The sequence below is a fragment of the Dinoponera quadriceps genome, unplaced genomic scaffold, assembly GCF_001313825.1.
Source record: "Dinoponera quadriceps isolate SergipeBrazil2010 unplaced genomic scaffold, ASM131382v1 scaffold46, whole genome shotgun sequence".
NCBI classification, from domain to species: domain Eukaryota; kingdom Metazoa; phylum Arthropoda; class Insecta; order Hymenoptera; family Formicidae; genus Dinoponera; species Dinoponera quadriceps.
In genome coordinates, this window is record NW_014554488.1 from 645,749 (window position 1) to 663,496 (window position 17,748).

The 17,748-nt window shown below is 36.3% G+C and overlaps 2 protein-coding genes across 3 annotated transcripts; one reads left to right on the forward strand and one right to left on the reverse strand.

The window, feature by feature from the left end:
• The first annotated feature begins 1,518 nt into the window (after nt 1–1,518).
• Nucleotides 1,519–6,125, forward strand: LOC106750549 (zinc carboxypeptidase A 1-like). The gene is made up of 5 exons (XM_014630974.1): nt 1,519–1,533; nt 1,845–2,363; nt 2,929–3,019; nt 3,883–4,067; nt 5,440–6,125. The coding sequence occupies exons 2-5, from the start codon at nt 1,893–1,895 to the stop codon at nt 5,695–5,697; spliced, it is 1,005 nt and encodes a 334-aa protein (XP_014486460.1). The 5' UTR covers nt 1,519–1,533; nt 1,845–1,892; the 3' UTR covers nt 5,698–6,125.
• Nucleotides 6,126–6,222: 97 nt separating this feature from the next.
• LOC106751563 (4-coumarate--CoA ligase 1-like) lies at nt 6,223–14,987 on the reverse strand. 2 transcript variants are annotated; one of them, XM_014632473.1, is made up of 9 exons: nt 14,844–14,987; nt 12,386–12,492; nt 11,615–11,746; nt 8,822–9,029; nt 8,238–8,713; nt 7,331–7,508; nt 7,041–7,262; nt 6,684–6,913; nt 6,223–6,553 (listed from the first exon to the last, which is right to left on the reverse strand). In XM_014632473.1, exons 2-9 carry the CDS (start codon nt 12,404–12,406, stop codon nt 6,392–6,394), a joined length of 1,629 nt encoding a protein of 542 aa, XP_014487959.1. In that variant the 5' UTR covers nt 12,407–12,492; nt 14,844–14,987; the 3' UTR covers nt 6,223–6,391. The 2 variants fall into 2 exon arrangements, with proteins under 2 accessions (XP_014487959.1, XP_014487960.1); XM_014632474.1 differs by lacking the exon at nt 14,844–14,987 and having other exon boundaries at nt 12,386–12,515.
• Nucleotides 14,988–17,748: the final 2,761 nt, after the last annotated feature.

Sequence of the window (17,748 nt, forward strand, 5' to 3'; positions counted from 1 at the left end):
GCTGCGATATTTCTTAGAACTATTCCCTTTCTACTAAATGAAACAATTTTCGTATAATTTAATAAAAAATTTAATAATATTAATATCACCTGTCATTTAGTTAATGCAAAGAAATTTTTGTTTAATTTTCTTTCATAGACTAGTTGGAACTTCAATAATGAGGCTTCCAATAGAAGTATAACAATGCATTTATTCCTTGAGTTAGAAGAAAAATAGTGAAAAAAATTGGAGAATTAAATTGCTTTATCGTAAAACATTCGATATTTTCTCATATTTACTAACTCTTCAATTCTCTTAGATTTTGTAACATTATAAATTTTCTCATCCAGTTAGCAAAGTAAATTGCATGTTTTTCGGCAATTCTTACGTACGGTTGCTATGGAATGTTCGATAAAGATAAGCGTATGATGAATGACGAATCTAATGGAGCTCCCATGCATATGACAGGCTGTCGACAGTTCCATACTGTGACGCATTTACACCGGATACATGATTATCCATGGTTTCCTTCACTTGCACGTATCTCGAATACTTTGTGACGTTGGAAAAATGACGGGTATATAAAGCCAAAGGATGATCTCTTATAGCACATACATTTATCATTTACATATATACATGTATCGAGTACGCCTTATAAGGACGGAATGGCCGCCTGAATTGTCATTCAGGTAAGGAATGTAAACTTAGGGATTTTCGTTCGGAAAATTCGCACGTTTATCTTCGGAAAAGAGCGAGCGCAAAATTAGTGCTTTCTTTGCCTCTTTTTGCTCCCGCAATTTTCGAACTGAATTATATGCCAAATAATATCTTATGATCAGAGATATCAATTACAAAAAATTTTTAAGTTGAGCCGAAAATTGAAGAGATATAGGAGGCTAAAAGTAGTTAAAGTTCATTAAAGCGTTTTCAGCCCAAAAGCTTTGAAGCACGAATTATTATGTCGTTTAATAATTTAAAACTTCGTGACCGGAGATTTTACTGGCTGCTGACAACGAATTTGAAGTCAGATTTTCAGTAAAAAATGGGCGTTTTTCACAGTCACTCTTTAATAGCCAAATTCGCGTCACAAAATTGAACATGTTGGATAAAATAATGGCGTCATTTGGAGTTTCGTTTCCAGAGCATGCTAACAATATTCTCTCGCCAAATTAAATCGCGATAATCGAACTGTGTCAAAATGCGAGAAATAATTCGAAGATTATATTTGGTCGATTTTGAATAATAATTGAATTTTTTGAAATCATACGGATAATAATAAATTCTTACTTTGTACCGATTGATATATTCTCAATAATCGCAACAATTCCACGTGTCGACAATAATTGAAGAGAATAGATTTCGCGCTTTAGGATAAGGTAATAATGTATTGTGTATCCGCACCAAGTCATCATGTGGAAGGCGATACTGTTGTGCGTGTTCGCGGGTTTGGTGGTCGCCCAGAAGACCACTTACTACGACTACAAAGTCTACAAGTTTGTGCCGTGTAACTGGAAGGAGGTCGAAGCAGTGGAGGTGCTTTATGATACCGATGGGGTGAGTGACTATCTCCATATTGCGAACAGTGGGCAGAAAATTATTGAACGAAACGTTATTACGAGTGTATTCAATAACATGTAACGTTTCCCACCAATTTTAACATTGCACCGAAATGATTACGTATAATTTCGATACTATGATATTTCGGAGACCCGAAACGTGGCTGTTTCTTAAAACTTGAATGTTTCTGGACATTAAAGTTCCGACGTTTATAATCCTGAAATTTCAATGCTCCACTAATTAACCCTGAGACTCGGTTTTTTTTTTATCTTAAATGTATGAATATTGAATGGAATGTCCCTTCGCAGTTCACCTTCTGGAAGCCGCCGAAAGCGCCGGGGATACCCGTGGAGGTTATGGTAGCTCCACATAAGCTGTCGGATTTTGAGGATTTAAGAATCTCAGCTAACTTAACAAACGTCAAAATCATCATCTCGGACGTCCAGGAACTGATCGACATGTCGACGCCTCAGAACCAGTCGAGCTCCTTCGACTTCATCAGCTATCATACCCTCGAAGAGATTTACAAGAACATGGACGACCTGGCCGATAAATATCCCGACAAGGTGCAGGTTATTGAGGCAGGTACGACATACGAAAACCGGAAGATCAAGGGAATGAAGATATCCTTCAAGCCGTACAACCCCGGTGTGTTTATTGAGGGTGGCATTTATGCCAGGGAATGGATTACGTCAGCCCTCGTCATGTACATGGCGCATCAAATTCTGACCAGTGTGGATCCGGATATCAGAGACATGGCCGAGAGCTACGACTGGTACATCTTCCCCTCGTTCAACCCAGACGGATACGTGTATACGCATACCACGGTGGGCGCATGTTCTCTCGTTATTTTGAATTCCGGGAAAGAAGGGAATATGTTCTAAGAAGAAATAATTACCATGGTTGCATCGTTATGCGTCATATTTTACGATATCTCGAAATATTTGACGATGGAACGTAATCTTGTTGCTTCTAATGCGTGATTCGTATTTAATAAATCGCTTCTGCGATTAATAAAACACTCATCGACTCTTTTCACTAGAGCTAGGGTGAAATCGATATTTGCTGTCTTCGGTAGAAATCATCATCATCATAAATTGTAGCATATGTGTCGAATTTCTTGCAGAAGCGATTATAGAGGAAGTATAACGTACTTCCGAGATAATAACGAGACAATCACCGCGTCGTTGTTCCTTTGTGAATTGTTAAATATTTTACGAAGAAAAGTTATCTTTTTGCCTCTAATTCGTACTTAATTATGACGAATCGCGTTTTCACATTTAATAGATAGCTTGTCTTATCACGAGAGCTGGATTGAAGTTAACATTTGTAATCTTCCTTTGATATGACTTATAAATTGTATTATTTGTATACGAGTCAAATTCCTTGCAGGATCGAATGTGGATGAAGACCCTTAGGCCGTATAATATTTGTCTGGGTAGTAACCCAAACAGAAATTGGAGCTACACATGGAACTACAGATGTGAGTACTATGATATCAGATGAATTTGAATTATCAGTTGACAATTAATCAATGTAGTCGCTACCGATGCCACATATTGAATGAAAATTTCTCGTGCATTTCCCTTAAATGTCGTTTAAAACTATGCACTATATTGCGTAAAAATGGAGATTTTAATTAGTTGCGGCGTGCAGCGACAATTTTATATTTTAAAATATTACGGGCCTTTAGAGACAAAACACGGATATCTTATTACCATTGTATCATTAATATTACCTTTATAATATTAATATGTTTGTGGGGGAATAAAATGTCCAACATGTTAAACGCATGTACCAGATATTTTTCCGACTAAACGTACGCGGCGGATCAAATTTCTATGTTTAGACTGGCCGTAAGTCCTAGTATTTTATTATACATTAATAAATAAATTAATTAACTCTTCCTATTAAATGTTGTGAAAAATATTGCCTCCCCCTCATCACTTTCCGGGCGGAACGCTTTACTGTATGCAACAACAGTATATTCTTCGCAATATTAGTGTTTATAAACTCGTAAGGGATCCCTGAAAAAGAGATGACTCGTAAGATGTATATATACGAGAGAGATAACATATTCTTCCGCTCCGTGTTCAATACGTAAATGAGAATGTTCTTTCTTGGTTTTATCCTTTCACAAGCATATTAATATTATAAAGGTAATATTAATATTACAGAAAAAAATAATATTGATATTATAAAATATTAAACATCCGCGCTTTGTTCCCGTAATATTTTCGATATTTGGCCTTAACCAGGACGGATTATTATTTATTTTTTATATTTTAATTTTTATAAATTAATTTCTATTAATGTGGGATTTTTCTTAACATTACCGTATCTTAGTCCAGTCTCCGAACCGATGCACCGATACATTTCCCGGAATTCATCCGTTCTCTGAAGTGGAAACTAGCAGCATGGCTTCATACATCTTCACGATCCGCAACAAATTCTTTGCTTACTTCTCGTTCCAGACTTATTCGGGAAGTTTGATTTACAATCAAGGCGAGATAAATGAAACATATTACTTGGTAAGAAATGCCGAAAATGAACTATATGATAACGAAATTCTTCCAATTCGAAGGATACACATCCTTCGAGACAACAAAACAATTATCGCTACTATCGCTGTTCGAGATAACCTAGATTATCATCAATATGAAACCGATAAATATGAAATGTGCGACTCTGCTTTACATACTAGTCAATTGGTACCTAATTTGATATGATCATCCGATTTCTTGATGAAGAAACAATGTCAATACTGTGTCTTATCTTTTCGTTCCTTTTCTCTTGAATTTAAAAATATATACCGCGAATAAGTTAATCCTTCGATCGCACATTTCTAAAAAGTTACTCGCATCGCAAACAGGATCATATTGAACTTATACTATTTCTAAATTTCATATCTGAAAAACTAAAAGGAAAGAGATTGACAAAATTCTAGAATAAAGGGAGACTTTAATATTCGATCATGCATTCATAGGAAATCAAGTTTTAAGGTAATGAAAAAAGTTCGGATTTAGAGTGGTCTCACGAATACTAATATTTTATTTTAAAAATCGTAATGCTTCTTTTTATTGTTTTGATTTTCAACAATAAGATAGCGAAGTTGAAAGATGGTTCCAACAGAAAAAAATGTAACTCTAGTGTGTGTTTGAAAAACATTTTTCTTTTACCGAAACTACTGGAAAAGAGGGTATTTCCAAGTGTAGAAAACAGATGCTTTTTTGGAGGGAAAAATATTTTTGTTGTGAAAACATCAAAAATAGCTTTTCTTTTTATTTGCAAAATGGTAACACAGCGTTATTCAAACAAAAAAAATGAATGAGTTAGGATCACGCTTTGCATAACGTGCTCGCATAAATTCATTTGACCTTATATAATGTTCCTATGACTCTTAGGAGGAGTATAGAGCCTCTTCAAAGCTTTGCCAACGGACTCAGCTTCTACCCAGCGTCTTCAACTCGATCCAGGTTTTGCCTTGCTTTTCGGCTTCCTTTAGAATTGAATTAAATTGATTTGACGTATCATATCTTAGGTCGTTGATTATACTTATTGTTATTGTTCCGCAATTCTTAGCGTGGCGTTAATGATTTCAGTCTGCAATCGCTCTAGCTGGGGGCCACGCCATGATGGAGAGATACAGTTTTAAGAATTGGTCCTGGGTATACGGCTATCGTGCGAGTAAGCATTCAAAATACATTTCATTCCAAATTTATCTTCCATACCTAGGAACTTTTATCGTTCAATTCTTGACTGATAGCAACATTGGCTATTTTATTGTCACATTTAAATTTCTTCGGTTTTAACTCGAATCACTTTTATACTATATTCCCACTATGTACAGCCCCGTCTTTAACTGCGAAGCTTGAAGTATTAGGAAGTTAAATAATATGAAATTTCCTTTCAGATGTAACTACCGGAGATACTGTGAATTATATCAAGCACAAGTTTCAGAAGAACCTTGTTTTTACTTACCAATTAAGCGACGAGCGTGAGTACGGCTTCCTATACCCCCCCAAGGAAATCATTCCGATGGGAGAGGGAGTTTTGCACTCGGTAAAGGCTATGTTAAAAGTGGCGGAGTATTATAATCTCATACCAAGCGTAGAAGCGGACAGTGATAGTCTTGTACCACATTTGGTTACTACACAGTAAAAAACATTATGTATTTGTGTTCGATCTATGTTAAAATTTTTGTTATAATTTTTAACATATCTTAACACATTCGCAACCGGCGGTTTTGAGGCGAAACCCTTAACTGAGCATGTTAAGCAAGTATTGTTTAATATTTTGTACTTATAATTGAATGTGCACAACTCAAATTTATATAGCACTGTGTTCAGTATTCAAAAATATTCATAATAGTATGTTAATACCACTCGGATATATTCATATGCAATCGCTCGTTTTTACGATAAAGTGTCACTTATCGATTTAAATACGGTCGGTCATTCATGCTTTCGTTATCTAAATTAACAGTTTTCGCGGACTAAAAAAAGAGTGAAATATTTTTGTAAGGATACAATTTAACTATGCATTAGTTTTTTAACTCCTAAGAAGATGCACGAGAAGGCAATTAGGCGTCTCTTATTTTTTGCTGTCCTACAATATATTAAAAGTTTACAAAAATTACTTAGAAACTTTCCTAGATCTTCCTTTGGTAGTATTAATGTTGAAATATTAAGGAAATACAGGTACTATATTAGTTACATTATGTGAATGTATATACATATACATATATACATATAAATAAAATACTAAAATATTGATTTTCCAAAACTGAAATTAACTCTCGTGTTCCCATTCCGATACTTATCTATAGTTTTGATGAACACAGTTTCGTAGTACTTTACTGTACCGCTAATTTCTTAGCCATTGCTTTCAATTCCTTTTTCGCAATTTTGCCAGATCCTGTATAAGGGAAAGTGTCCAAGAACACTACTCCGGCACGAAGTTTAAAGTGATCCATCATATTATTCGCCACGAAGTTGATTATTTCTTTTTCCGTTACCTGCAATGAACACAATATGATTGTTGCGGCGCAGCACGTTTCATTAAAACGAATATATAACAAGAGTTTGTGTATCATATATTCTTCAAAAATAATTTTCTGGAAACTTGTTGAGAAATGTTGCTGATACCTCAGCGCCAGGCTTCTTAGTGGCGTAAGCTATAGGGTGTTCGTCATCTGTCGGATGAGGCACCGCCACAACCGCAACTTCTAATATTGCTGGGTGCGTCAGCAGAACGGTTTCGACTTCTGCAGGTGAGATTTGATGTCCTCTATACTTGATGAGATCTTTTAGTCTGTCGATCACGAATAATTCTCCGTCCTCGTCAATGTAGCAGAGATCACCTGAATGCAGCCATCCTGCAAGAAACTCGAGTTTATTTTCAATATTCTGTGAGAGTTCATTTGCAATAAAAACTATCTATTAATTAAGACAGGCAATCCTTTGACATCTGTGATTTGATCCGAAGAAGTGGAACTCTATTACCTTCCTCGTCAATCGTACTTCTTGTCGCTTCGGGATTTCTGTAATAGCCATTCATTATGTTGTTTGATTTTAACCACGCCTCTCCCATCTGATTCGGACCGAGTGCTTTTCCGCTGTTCGAATCCGCAATCTTCAGTTGCACATTTAGCACTGGTATTCCGCAAGAACCGGCCTTGTGATACGAGTTTTGACATGTTGCTATTCCGCCTATTTCTGTCATTCCTGAAACCGCAATGCAAAAAATCAAATCTTTTGAAACAAGTCATCGAATTTATGAATATGACACCTACCGTAACCTTGCAGAATTTCGACGTGTGGTAATATGTGTTTTAAGTCCCTCTGCGTTTCCTGATGAAGAATGGCACCACCGCAGAAGATCATTTTAAGAGAAAGTAAAGAGTAATTTTTCACGTAGCCAGCTTTGATAAGCCTGTTCGTCATGCTGGTGCCTATAAATAGCCACGTCACCTGAACGGTGCCGAAAAAAATGCAAATTATGTAATTTACATAATTAGCGTGTGTGCGATGAAATACGTGGCATGAGGATGTTCGACACGAATCGCAGTTATATATCACATAATATCAAATTATCAATATGCAAACAGAAATAATGTCTTGTTAACAGATGCATGCTAAACAGCTACATGAAAAACTGCCTTCAGCGGCGATTTAATTGAGTCGCTGGAACACATATCCTACGAATTTATATATTAATCACTAAGTTAATTCACTTAGTTAAATCACTTAGTTTAATAACATATAAGTTGCATAATGTCGAGAAGGTTCCATGTTGCGGAAAAGTGATATGCGCAAAAGAGACACGTGTATACACTGAAAGCGGTGTTTAGTTGGATCTACATCGAGAAAAGAATTTATTTGTAGAATATAAAGTTTATTTCTTTGAAATAAGGTTTTTTTCTTCTGTGAAAGAAATCTTACATGTCACAGATAAATTAAAAACAATTTTTATTCTCAATGTACCTGACAATGAACAACCAAACTCGTTATGGTTGAGGGAAACAAAATTTCTAATTCTCATGAATCAAATTTCTTTCTTATAGCCAAAAAGTTTCTTTTCTTCAACCAAAACGCGTTAGCTTGTCAGGTAGATCCAAGCAAACTTTTCAGTGTAAGACAAACAGATTTATTCGTAAAATTTGCCAACAGATCGTCCAAACATTCTCGAATTGTCCTTACCTTGTACTTCTCGATTAAAATGCACGTCATCTCTTCGTCGAATTCCGGGTAGATGATTATCTTGGCGCCCTGACTGATCGCTTTCAGGCTCAGAATCGTCCCGCTGATCCAATAAAGCGACGAGAACCAGAGCGACACCATTTCGTTCAAGTCTATGACGCTATCCGCGTTCATCGATAGCATAGCGTAATTTGACATCTCGACGCCCTTCGGCATCCCCGTGGTACCGGACGAGTGCAAAATGCAGACCGCCTTCTTCATATTGTCGTTCTCGACGTAACGGAAATGCGCTGCTTGCGCGTCGCTATAGCCGCTCAAAATGCTCGCGAACGAGATCGTCTTCGGGTGGCTACCGAAGACCACCACCTTAGGACTGCACTTCGTTTCATGTATCGCCTGCAGCACCACGTTCGTGGAATTCTCGTTGCAGAAGATTATCTTCGGCGTGGTTAATTGCAGCACGTGCAACGCGGTTGCTGAAACATCGACGAAACATCATCGAATGAATGAATGTTTTTTATTGCATTGTTGTTGGCATTGAATGTTTTTTTTTTCTTTTTTTGGCAAATTACATGAAAACCTACGCAAGTTCATTTCCTCATCCCATGGATTGAAAATAGCATTAACATAAGTCGCTGCCAGACATGGCACTAAGGCATTCACGTGATTGTGCGTGCACACGCTGACAACGTCATCCGGTTTAATTCCCTGTTCCTGCAGCCACAAGGCACACTTTGCAATTTTCTTCTGGAGTTCCTTGTACGTAACCGTTTCCTTCGTGCGTGCGTCAAACTGCAAAATTATTACCAGTTATGTCACAAAAGTCTCGAAATCACATTGGATGTTTGTTTCATTGCAGATATTCCAGTCGCGAAACTTCAGTCGGTAATATTAACACGATCCATTTGAATATTCTCTCCCTTTCTCTCTCTGTGTATTGTAGATTTTTTTTTGCAGTGATATGAGAATGCTAATTTATTACAGATTACCATAAATTAGAAAGCATAAATAAAAATATAAATTTGATTCGATAAGAAGTAACATTCACAAGCGACCTCGTAGCAATAAACAAGAAATTATTAACGCAAAGTCATTGCAATGATGTTCGCAATTATACTTCTTTAGATATTCATTTCTTATAGTTCTTACGTATCAAGTACTAGGAACAATTTTGTTTCTTGCTTATGAAAATTTCAGAGTAACATTTGTTTGGAAATATCGACATCTGCTCTCGTGTTACTTAATATCGTGTGTTTTTGTAATATTAGAACAAGATAAAAGAAATATTTGTAGAAACGTGAGTGACGCAATAAATTGGAGCGATATGTCGTATAACGATGATAGTGTTATTCACGCTCCGTCAATGGTACCGGATGTTTTTCCTTTTCTTTTTTTGAAAATTACGTGAAAACTTACGCAAGTTCATTTCCTAATTCCATGAGTTGAAAATAGTATTGAGCACATAAGCCGCTGTCAGACATGGCACGAAGGCATTCATGTGATTGTGCGTGCACATGCTGATAATGTCGTCCGGTTATCATTTTATCGGCGAAATTCAATCACTTGCAGCGCGCGAAACGTTACATTTACGGCGATATATTTACGAAATATTGACAAAACTAATTTCATCAAAGAATGTTTGGAAAATTACGCAGAGAACAACGGAGAATCTTACTGATGTATAATAAATAAATGTACAGTTATAAAAACAAATTAATCATATCTATTAATTAATCTTATGCAGTCCGCACAGTTAGTATTGATAAGATTTCTGTCGGAGTTTCATGGTATAATCAATGTTATAACTGCAAAACTTTTTACCTTATTAGTAAAAAGTGGCCTGATTTTTATGTAAAATGTCGAAAAGAAAATCTTCTTCATCTTCGGGAGATCAGGATTCACTTTTATATTTTCTTAGCTGTCATCGTTTCGGACGCACTTTGCATCTCTTAATCAATTATTCTATCTGAATTAATTCTATTATTAGAAACGTTGATTTCACAGTAATTTAATCTTCTATTAGAAATGTTGATTTCACAGTAATTTAATCTTCTATTATTAGAAACGTTGATTCCCCAATAATGTAATCTGTATCGCCGGAAGCTCAATAATGATGATAACAGCTGCAAGATATCCTTCGCTTTCACCGTAATATGCAGCCGTAATATACGAGAGGTGTTCAGAAAATAACAGGAATTTTTAAATTTCGCGGGTTTGGAGAGTCCGATCGTCAAAATTTTTTTTATTATGTTGGTATACATGTCCCTGAAGTATGATAAAATTTTCAGCTGTATTCATTGTTTACTTTGTCTGTGGCAGCCGCTAAGGTTAGACGTGTTTTTATAAGCTCGGCGATTTTCGTTCGCGAATGGAAGTTGCTCAGGAGTTACTAAATGAAGTCAACGACGATGCAGAATTACTGAAACATGTTATAACAGGTGACGAAACATAGGTTTACGGGTATGACGTCGAAACTAAGGCTCAATCGTTCCAGTGGAGGCATTCTGGCAACTTTCATTCGCGAACGAAAATCGCCGAGCTCGTAAAAACACGTCTAACCTTAGCGGCTGCCACAGACAAAGTAAACAATGAATACAGCTGAAAATTTTATCATACAGGGGCATGTATACCAACATAATAAAAAAAAAATTTTTGACGATCGGACTCTCCAAACCCGCGAAATTTAAAAATTCCCATTATTTTCTGATCACCCCTCGTATAATTGTGACCGTAGGCATAATGAAAAATATGCCTCTTGAAACATTTCAGCATTTCTTCACCAACACCGATCTCCGAAATCGTCGGAGATCGCGACAATTATAATAAGGAAAATGAGAGAGATTTTTGGTACCGGGGGAGAACTGGAATAGTGTTATTTTCTTTCTAACAATTGGCAGTATACTTTTGACTGAAACTTGGTTTTAATCATATATGTGCAAAACTCATATATGATTTTATATATTTACATATAATCGTGTATAATCACTTTTCCCGGATTGCCATCGTCCACTGCGTTTTGTCGAAATGTAATCTTTAACTCGGAGGATTAAAAATCTTCGTTCTTGTGTTTTCTCTCGTTAAAATTATTTTCTGTAGGGATTTTAATTTTTAATTTTCTAAAATATTGAAATCACACGTGGACCTTACTCCGCGTGAGGCGACGTTAACCTTGTAAGAATATAACAGTTGTGTACAGGACCGTCTGCAATAGCCGTAAAGTGTGCACTAAGCTAATTGGATTCATACATTGACTAATTGGATTCATACATTCTAAAAATAAATCGACTGTGCCTGGTTAATTAGCTTATTGCATACGTCTTACCGCATACTTTACGGCTATTGTAGATGGCCCACATTGCATCTAAACGTCGGCTCACCTGTGCAATTTTGTCGCTAAAGCCGTTAATTTTTTTCCAGACCATTTCCCCGATGCTTTTGTAAGTGCCTGAATATGGGCTCGTTGGCCCCTTATAAACATTGTTTTCCACCTCAAAGAGCGGCTGTTCATTCTGCAAACAAAAGAAAAAGGGCGATTAGTTTTTTAATGTGAAACATCTCAAACAGCACAATGTCCAAAATCGGGACATAAAGACGCCTTTTTCTTCTTCTTTCTTTGGCGCTGTGTAACTCTTTTGTCGGCCTCTTCTCTCTCTCTCTCTCTCTCTTTCTCTTACGTATATATGTAGTGCGCGTGCAGATTGTACACATGCATATCGGGACCTACACAGTTTAAACGCCGGTTCCGAACGGCTAATTGGAGGAAAGTTTTTCTTGTGGTTTGTCAGACCACCGAAGAGGAGTAACACGAGCGCGTGAAAAATTATCTGGTTCTGCCGGGGATCAAACCCGGGACCTTTAAAAGCATGATAGATCGGTGCGCTGTCTATCACGCCACGCTCGCGCTCTAAGGCGTTTTTAGATGTTTTAAAAATATCTCAAAGACGTCTTATATATCACGACATCTTAAACACGACTTCAAGACGTCTAAAAGACGTCTCGTGTCCTGACTTTGGACATTTGTGCCGTCTGAGATGTTTCCCACATTCTACATTTCAACGTCTTCGACATCTGCTCACGTCGCTTGCTAAAAATAGCTGTAGACTATCTCGCAGGTATATGTGTTAAAATATAAACGTTCTTAATTTTACCTTTGGTTTGTCTGCGTCCATTTCGTTATAGATGCACTTGGGTCCGTATCCCGATAAGCGTTCTCAATGAGGCACCAAACAGTGTATCTTTGTTCGATGATGTTACTCTGTTGAATAAAAGCTTTGAAAGCTGATCGAGCATATTAAACTTCGAGCAATCAAATCAATTACCTCTTTGCGAAGTATAGATGGAATAAAATAGGTCACAGATGAATTGATAGGTCAAGATGGATAGATTTGTGCATCTCGTTAAGTAAAATGTTCAAGCAAATCGAAGCTTTAGGGTAGCAGCTATGCGATATAATAACCTTAAGATTTACTAAGTTTGAGAGCGAGCAAGTAGTTTGGCATAGCAAGTAGCACACTGGTCTGCTACGCTATTAGCGGTCCCGAGTTTGATCCCGATAGAAGCCAAAAATATTTACGCTTGTGTTGTCTCTCCTCTCGGAAGGGGTAACGTCGAGAGTGTACCCTTGTCTCTAATAAAAACCTCTCTGAATAATGTGCTGTTCAGAACCGGCGATAAACTGTAGGTCCCATATGCCTGTGTATAATCAATGTTCACATCACAGGCAGAAAAGCCCGGGCAGCAGGACTGGGATAGATTTACTGAGTTGAATGACAATGGAATTTTCCAATCACGCGCAATGAATTTATATATCCGTGTATCATGATTGCCGATTATTACTCTGTGAACCGATAAGGATGCTCCAAAACAGCAAACATGATGCACGAATATGTCGGTTCAATGTGCATAATTGAAAATGTCACTAGGCGTAGTAAATGTTAAGGCTGTTATGCCGCTTAATGTATATATTTAAACTTCTTCGAATTGAGATAGTTCTAATAGAGACACAATGACCAATTGCTTCAATCAATTTTTATAAGAAAAAAAGGTCTGGTTATATTAATCAGAAAGGAAACAACCATTTTGATTGAAGAAAACAGAATTTCTGGTCATAAGAACCATATTTTGGGCCATAAGAACCAGAAATTCTGTTTCTTTCAATCAGAACGCATATGATTGTTCCCATTTTGGTCGATCACATTTTTCTTCCGTGTTTGACAATTCGGATATTGAAAAAATCTGAAGAGAAATAATCTTCATTGCGAACAAAACCAGGTTTGAATCTCTCGCATTACATCGCCTGATATTATGTAATTTTAGAAAGTCGTAAAAGTTCGAGGTTATAGACACGTATTCACGTGAGAATCGAATAAAAGTGCGAAACAAAAAAGCATAAAGAATATATGTAATCTTCGTGAATTATATCGCCATTAATAACTTCTGTTTAGATCAGTTTAATTTAATCTAACATACATTCATTCATAATTATTAATAATGAATTATTTTAAATTATTAAGTAGCTTTTCGGCATTCATTTAAAATATTTGCAGCAAATCCATATCTATTCACATATTTTGGCGCTACACAGCTCGAGTTCGAACCTAGGCCAACCACCTTTTCCTTTTACATATGTATGTGGTACGCAGCCAGATTGTAACATATCCATGTGGGACCTACAACAGTTTATATAAAACCGGTTCCGAACGGCAGTTGGAGAGAAGTTTTTTTGGCATGCGATTAAAAAACTTTTGGTGGTTTGTCGGACCACCGAAGAGGATCAACGAGGCATATGAAATATTTTTCTGATTCTGCCGGGGATCGAACCTTGAGACCTCTAAGTACAGTAGACTAGTGCGCTATCTCCCATACCACGCTAACGCTCCATATCTACATTGAAAGAAAAAATATCTACAAGATAAATAATTGGATGGCACTTTAATAATATATTTACTTGTATCGATATTGTATGTATATATATATCCGAGCATCGGCATTATCGTTTAAACAAACAAAAAATAATGAATTTCACATCAACTACCACATGATGTATCAAATATCAAATAAAGAAAAATTGCGCGCCTTTAACTCGAACAGTTCGAATATTTCGCGCTGTTCAAATCTTCATCTTCTCTCCGAGATGTGATTACGCAACCACTTGGCAATTTTGTCACACTATTCTTTATTATGGCATAATCATTTATAATGATGTCCTTTTTCTTTTTTTTTAATATCAATTATTCTTAGAGCATTAAGGCACGCTCGCGCTTATAATTTATAATAACTTCTTTTAGAGTCCATTCGGAGTCTGAGGGATTAGAAATGTTGCATCTTCAAGCCCGTATAATGCTTCTCGAATTGTCGATTATCTGAATATTCGTATATGAGCACCGCTTATTCATTGAGCATAAATATTCTACGCGTTTGTGTCGTTAAATAAAACACTATAAATATTTCTGAACACTGTTTGTTCTCCCGATGCTGTCAAACGGCATAAAGTAACGGAGTTAAAATATCGGACCTAGAGTAAATATATATTCACTTGTGCAGAGTTGGGACTCACATATAGATAATATCATTGATCGCGACTAAATCTTAATTGATTTGTAGTACCTGGTGCGAACGAGAGAATTTTTCAGGATTCGAGCAGGATTTTTCGCGATTTGCGACGAAATGAGAGATTTTCGCGAAGAGTAATGCCCGAGCTGCGCACTACTTGGCGGTCACTTTACGACTAACACGCAAGAGTTAGTCCAGTCGAAGAAAAAGTATGGACTGCCGCCTCTAACTCGTCCGTTATTATTTAAACGGTTTTTACATTCGATATCTACAGTTAGCAGTTTCCCTCTCTCCGATCTTGACTCTTCGGATTATATGACCCCTTAATGCGAGACGATCCCTACTGTCATCGCGTCCTCGACAAAGACTTTGGGATTTTATCTCTACTTTCGGCTTTTTGAAGAAGAAATTTTCGACCGGATATTTATGTCCATATGGACAAAAATGCGAAGAAATTATTGGTATACTATTGAAGAAATATATTTTTTTTCCCGTACGGATGATATGTACTTGTAAAAATTTACTAAGGTAACTGCCGTTGGTTAACGTTTCACTATGTTGTTAATCGTAACGCGAGTTACTTTCCATGTTGTATTTCGTCTGTAATTCTCGTCCGAGTCATAGGATTAAAGGATTCAGCTTTAATGCACAGTCTCGTGAAAGTTCCTTTTCCTTCTCTCAGTCAAAGTTTTCTCATAGTTGATCGTCGCTCTCAACATCACCATAATCTTATCTGATGTCGAAGACTTTCTTAAAATTTTCATGTATTTCATTGGTCACAATGATATTTCAGAACAATGACTGAAATCGATCATGATTTTATTCATTCATGTCCTTGAAAACAATCGTGATTTTATTAATTCATGTCCTTACAAATTTAATAACATCGCGCGAAGTTGCGTGCTTTGAAGCAGTTTTTTGTACACGTAACCCTTACTCTGTTATTACGTGACAAAAGTACAGTATGCGTGTTTCGATGACGTATCTACATGAATTATATAACAATATAAAACCAAGTGACTTTAAATGCGAACACAAATATATTGCTGAATGTTAATAAAAGGTTTCTCTCGCGGTTAAAAGTGCGCATGGAATGTTATTTAACGTCACCTTACTACTTAGGAAAAATGATGCAATAATATAACTCGAATATTTCAATGTTATTGATAAATTTTCCATGATATTACATGCTATGTGGATAATTAAAAAATTGGTCTCGCGCCTCTGAATACTCCGGTCCTGTTTATTCTATACGTCATGTAAATTACTATCTACTACTACTATTTCATTGATTCCCAGTTGTAGCATTGATTTCCTATTGTCAGCACGGAGTAAAGATCAAAGTGAAAATTATATAGCAAAAGTTCCAAGTCACGAATGTCACATAAACTGAGCAATTATATAACGATGGCTGTATGAAATGATAAAGAATTCATTGTATGTGTTAGTTTACTTAGAAACGTTCTGTCTATAGACATGACTTGATCGATACTGTGACGTATTATTTTGTCGGGCTATTCGACTAATACTATGATATCCATATAATTATTCGAATAATTATTGAGCATATGTAAATCGCGCAGTTACGCAATGCAAGCGATCTGGCGAGTTGTAGCTATTTGCTGAATACCGCACGTTAGTTTTGCTTATTGGACTATGACATTCATTACATTACTTCTCATTACGAAATATTTTCACTCCACACATGCGGTTTGCATTCACGTTTTATCTGATATTCGCTCTAATAGATGCTTCCAATAGCTTTATCTCAAGGTGTATCGACTGAATCTTAACTCAGAGAAACTATGTCATTGAAAGGAACTAGATCTTTGAAATAAGACCGATTGTTGGATTTCTTATAAGGCAATCTTTCAGTAGTGTGTTTGTTCAACTTAGAAATACTGACTGAAGTGTGTTTTTGGCAGCTGAAAAACGAAAGAGGCGTATGATCGAATTTTTCGATATATTTCGTAAAACAAAAATTTCGCTATATCAACATTTTATGTTACAAATATGATGAATTTCTTGTGAGATGTTTAGGAAATTTTACAGAATGCGAAAGTTTCCATTCATTAATATGGAAAATTGCTTGATAAATATTTATAATATATCATTGATTAATCAAAAATTTTACATGCCAAATTACTGCTTGATTTTTAATATGATAAATCGGGCACGAATTTTTACACTCGACAAGTAAAACAGAGAGTCTTATACTAAGACGACAATGATTGCTCAAATCCAAACAGTTATTTAGGTTCAGCTGTACCCAAGATTGTTAATATCGAATAAATAATAACTTGCAATTGGTTTCAGCTCTTGCGTATTACACTTCATTTACTCAAACGCCAATCTCTTCGTCCAAGCGATCGGAAGTTATATTATCGTATATTACGCGAGCACATGATCGAGTACGAAGCGTTTAGCCAATTCTCGCAGTTCTTTCCTCGCGATCGGTGTCCGTGTCCGTGAGCAGGAGATCGTCTAAGCACACCACCGCGAAGATGCTTGTGATCCTCCAGGTTGTCCGCCACTAATCTAATCAATTCTTTCCCCGTTACCTATAAAGTTCCACAATTCAGTCTGATGAATTTAAAGAATTTAACTCCTGACCATAATTTTTTATGACTCATGTTTTTACGTATGCACGGAAAAATAATCTCAGTTTATGTAACTGAATAGAAGCGAAAGGATGACTAGGTCCGGATCTTATATATAGAACCGTCTTAAATTTATCTTCAGATTTATCTTCAGATTCGTAGCAAGTGAAATGAACCGTAGAGCATCTGAAGATAAACTCAAACATAATATTTGACTACTGGCCTAGATAATTCGGTGACGAGAAACGATATATCTTTGTTCAATCATTTGTATATTCAGTTGTATCAAGAGTTATCGGTTGAAGATAACCGAAAACTGACTAAATATGTACTTCCTACAGGAATTTTTCTGTTCTTAG

Coding starts and splice junctions, on each gene's coding strand:
- LOC106751563 (XM_014632473.1), bottom strand. CDS start 12,406: ATGGACGCAGACAAACCAAAG. Junction 11,747..12,385: donor TGGACGCAGACAAACCAAAG/GTAAAATTAAGA, acceptor TTTTGTTTGCAG/AATGAACAGCCGCTCTTTGA. Junction 9,030..11,614: donor TTAGCGACAAAATTGCACAG/GTGAGCCGACGT, acceptor ATAATTTTGCAG/TTTGACGCACGCACGAAGGA.
- LOC106750549 (XM_014630974.1), top strand. CDS start 1,893: ATGGTAGCTCCACATAAGCTGTCGGATTTTGAGGATTTAAGAATCTCA. Junction 2,364..2,928: donor ACGTGTATACGCATACCACG/GTGGGCGCATGT, acceptor AATTCCTTGCAG/GATCGAATGTGGATGAAGAC. Junction 4,068..5,439: donor TAAATGAAACATATTACTTG/GTAAGAAATGCC, acceptor ATAATATGAAAT/TTCCTTTCAGATGTAACTAC.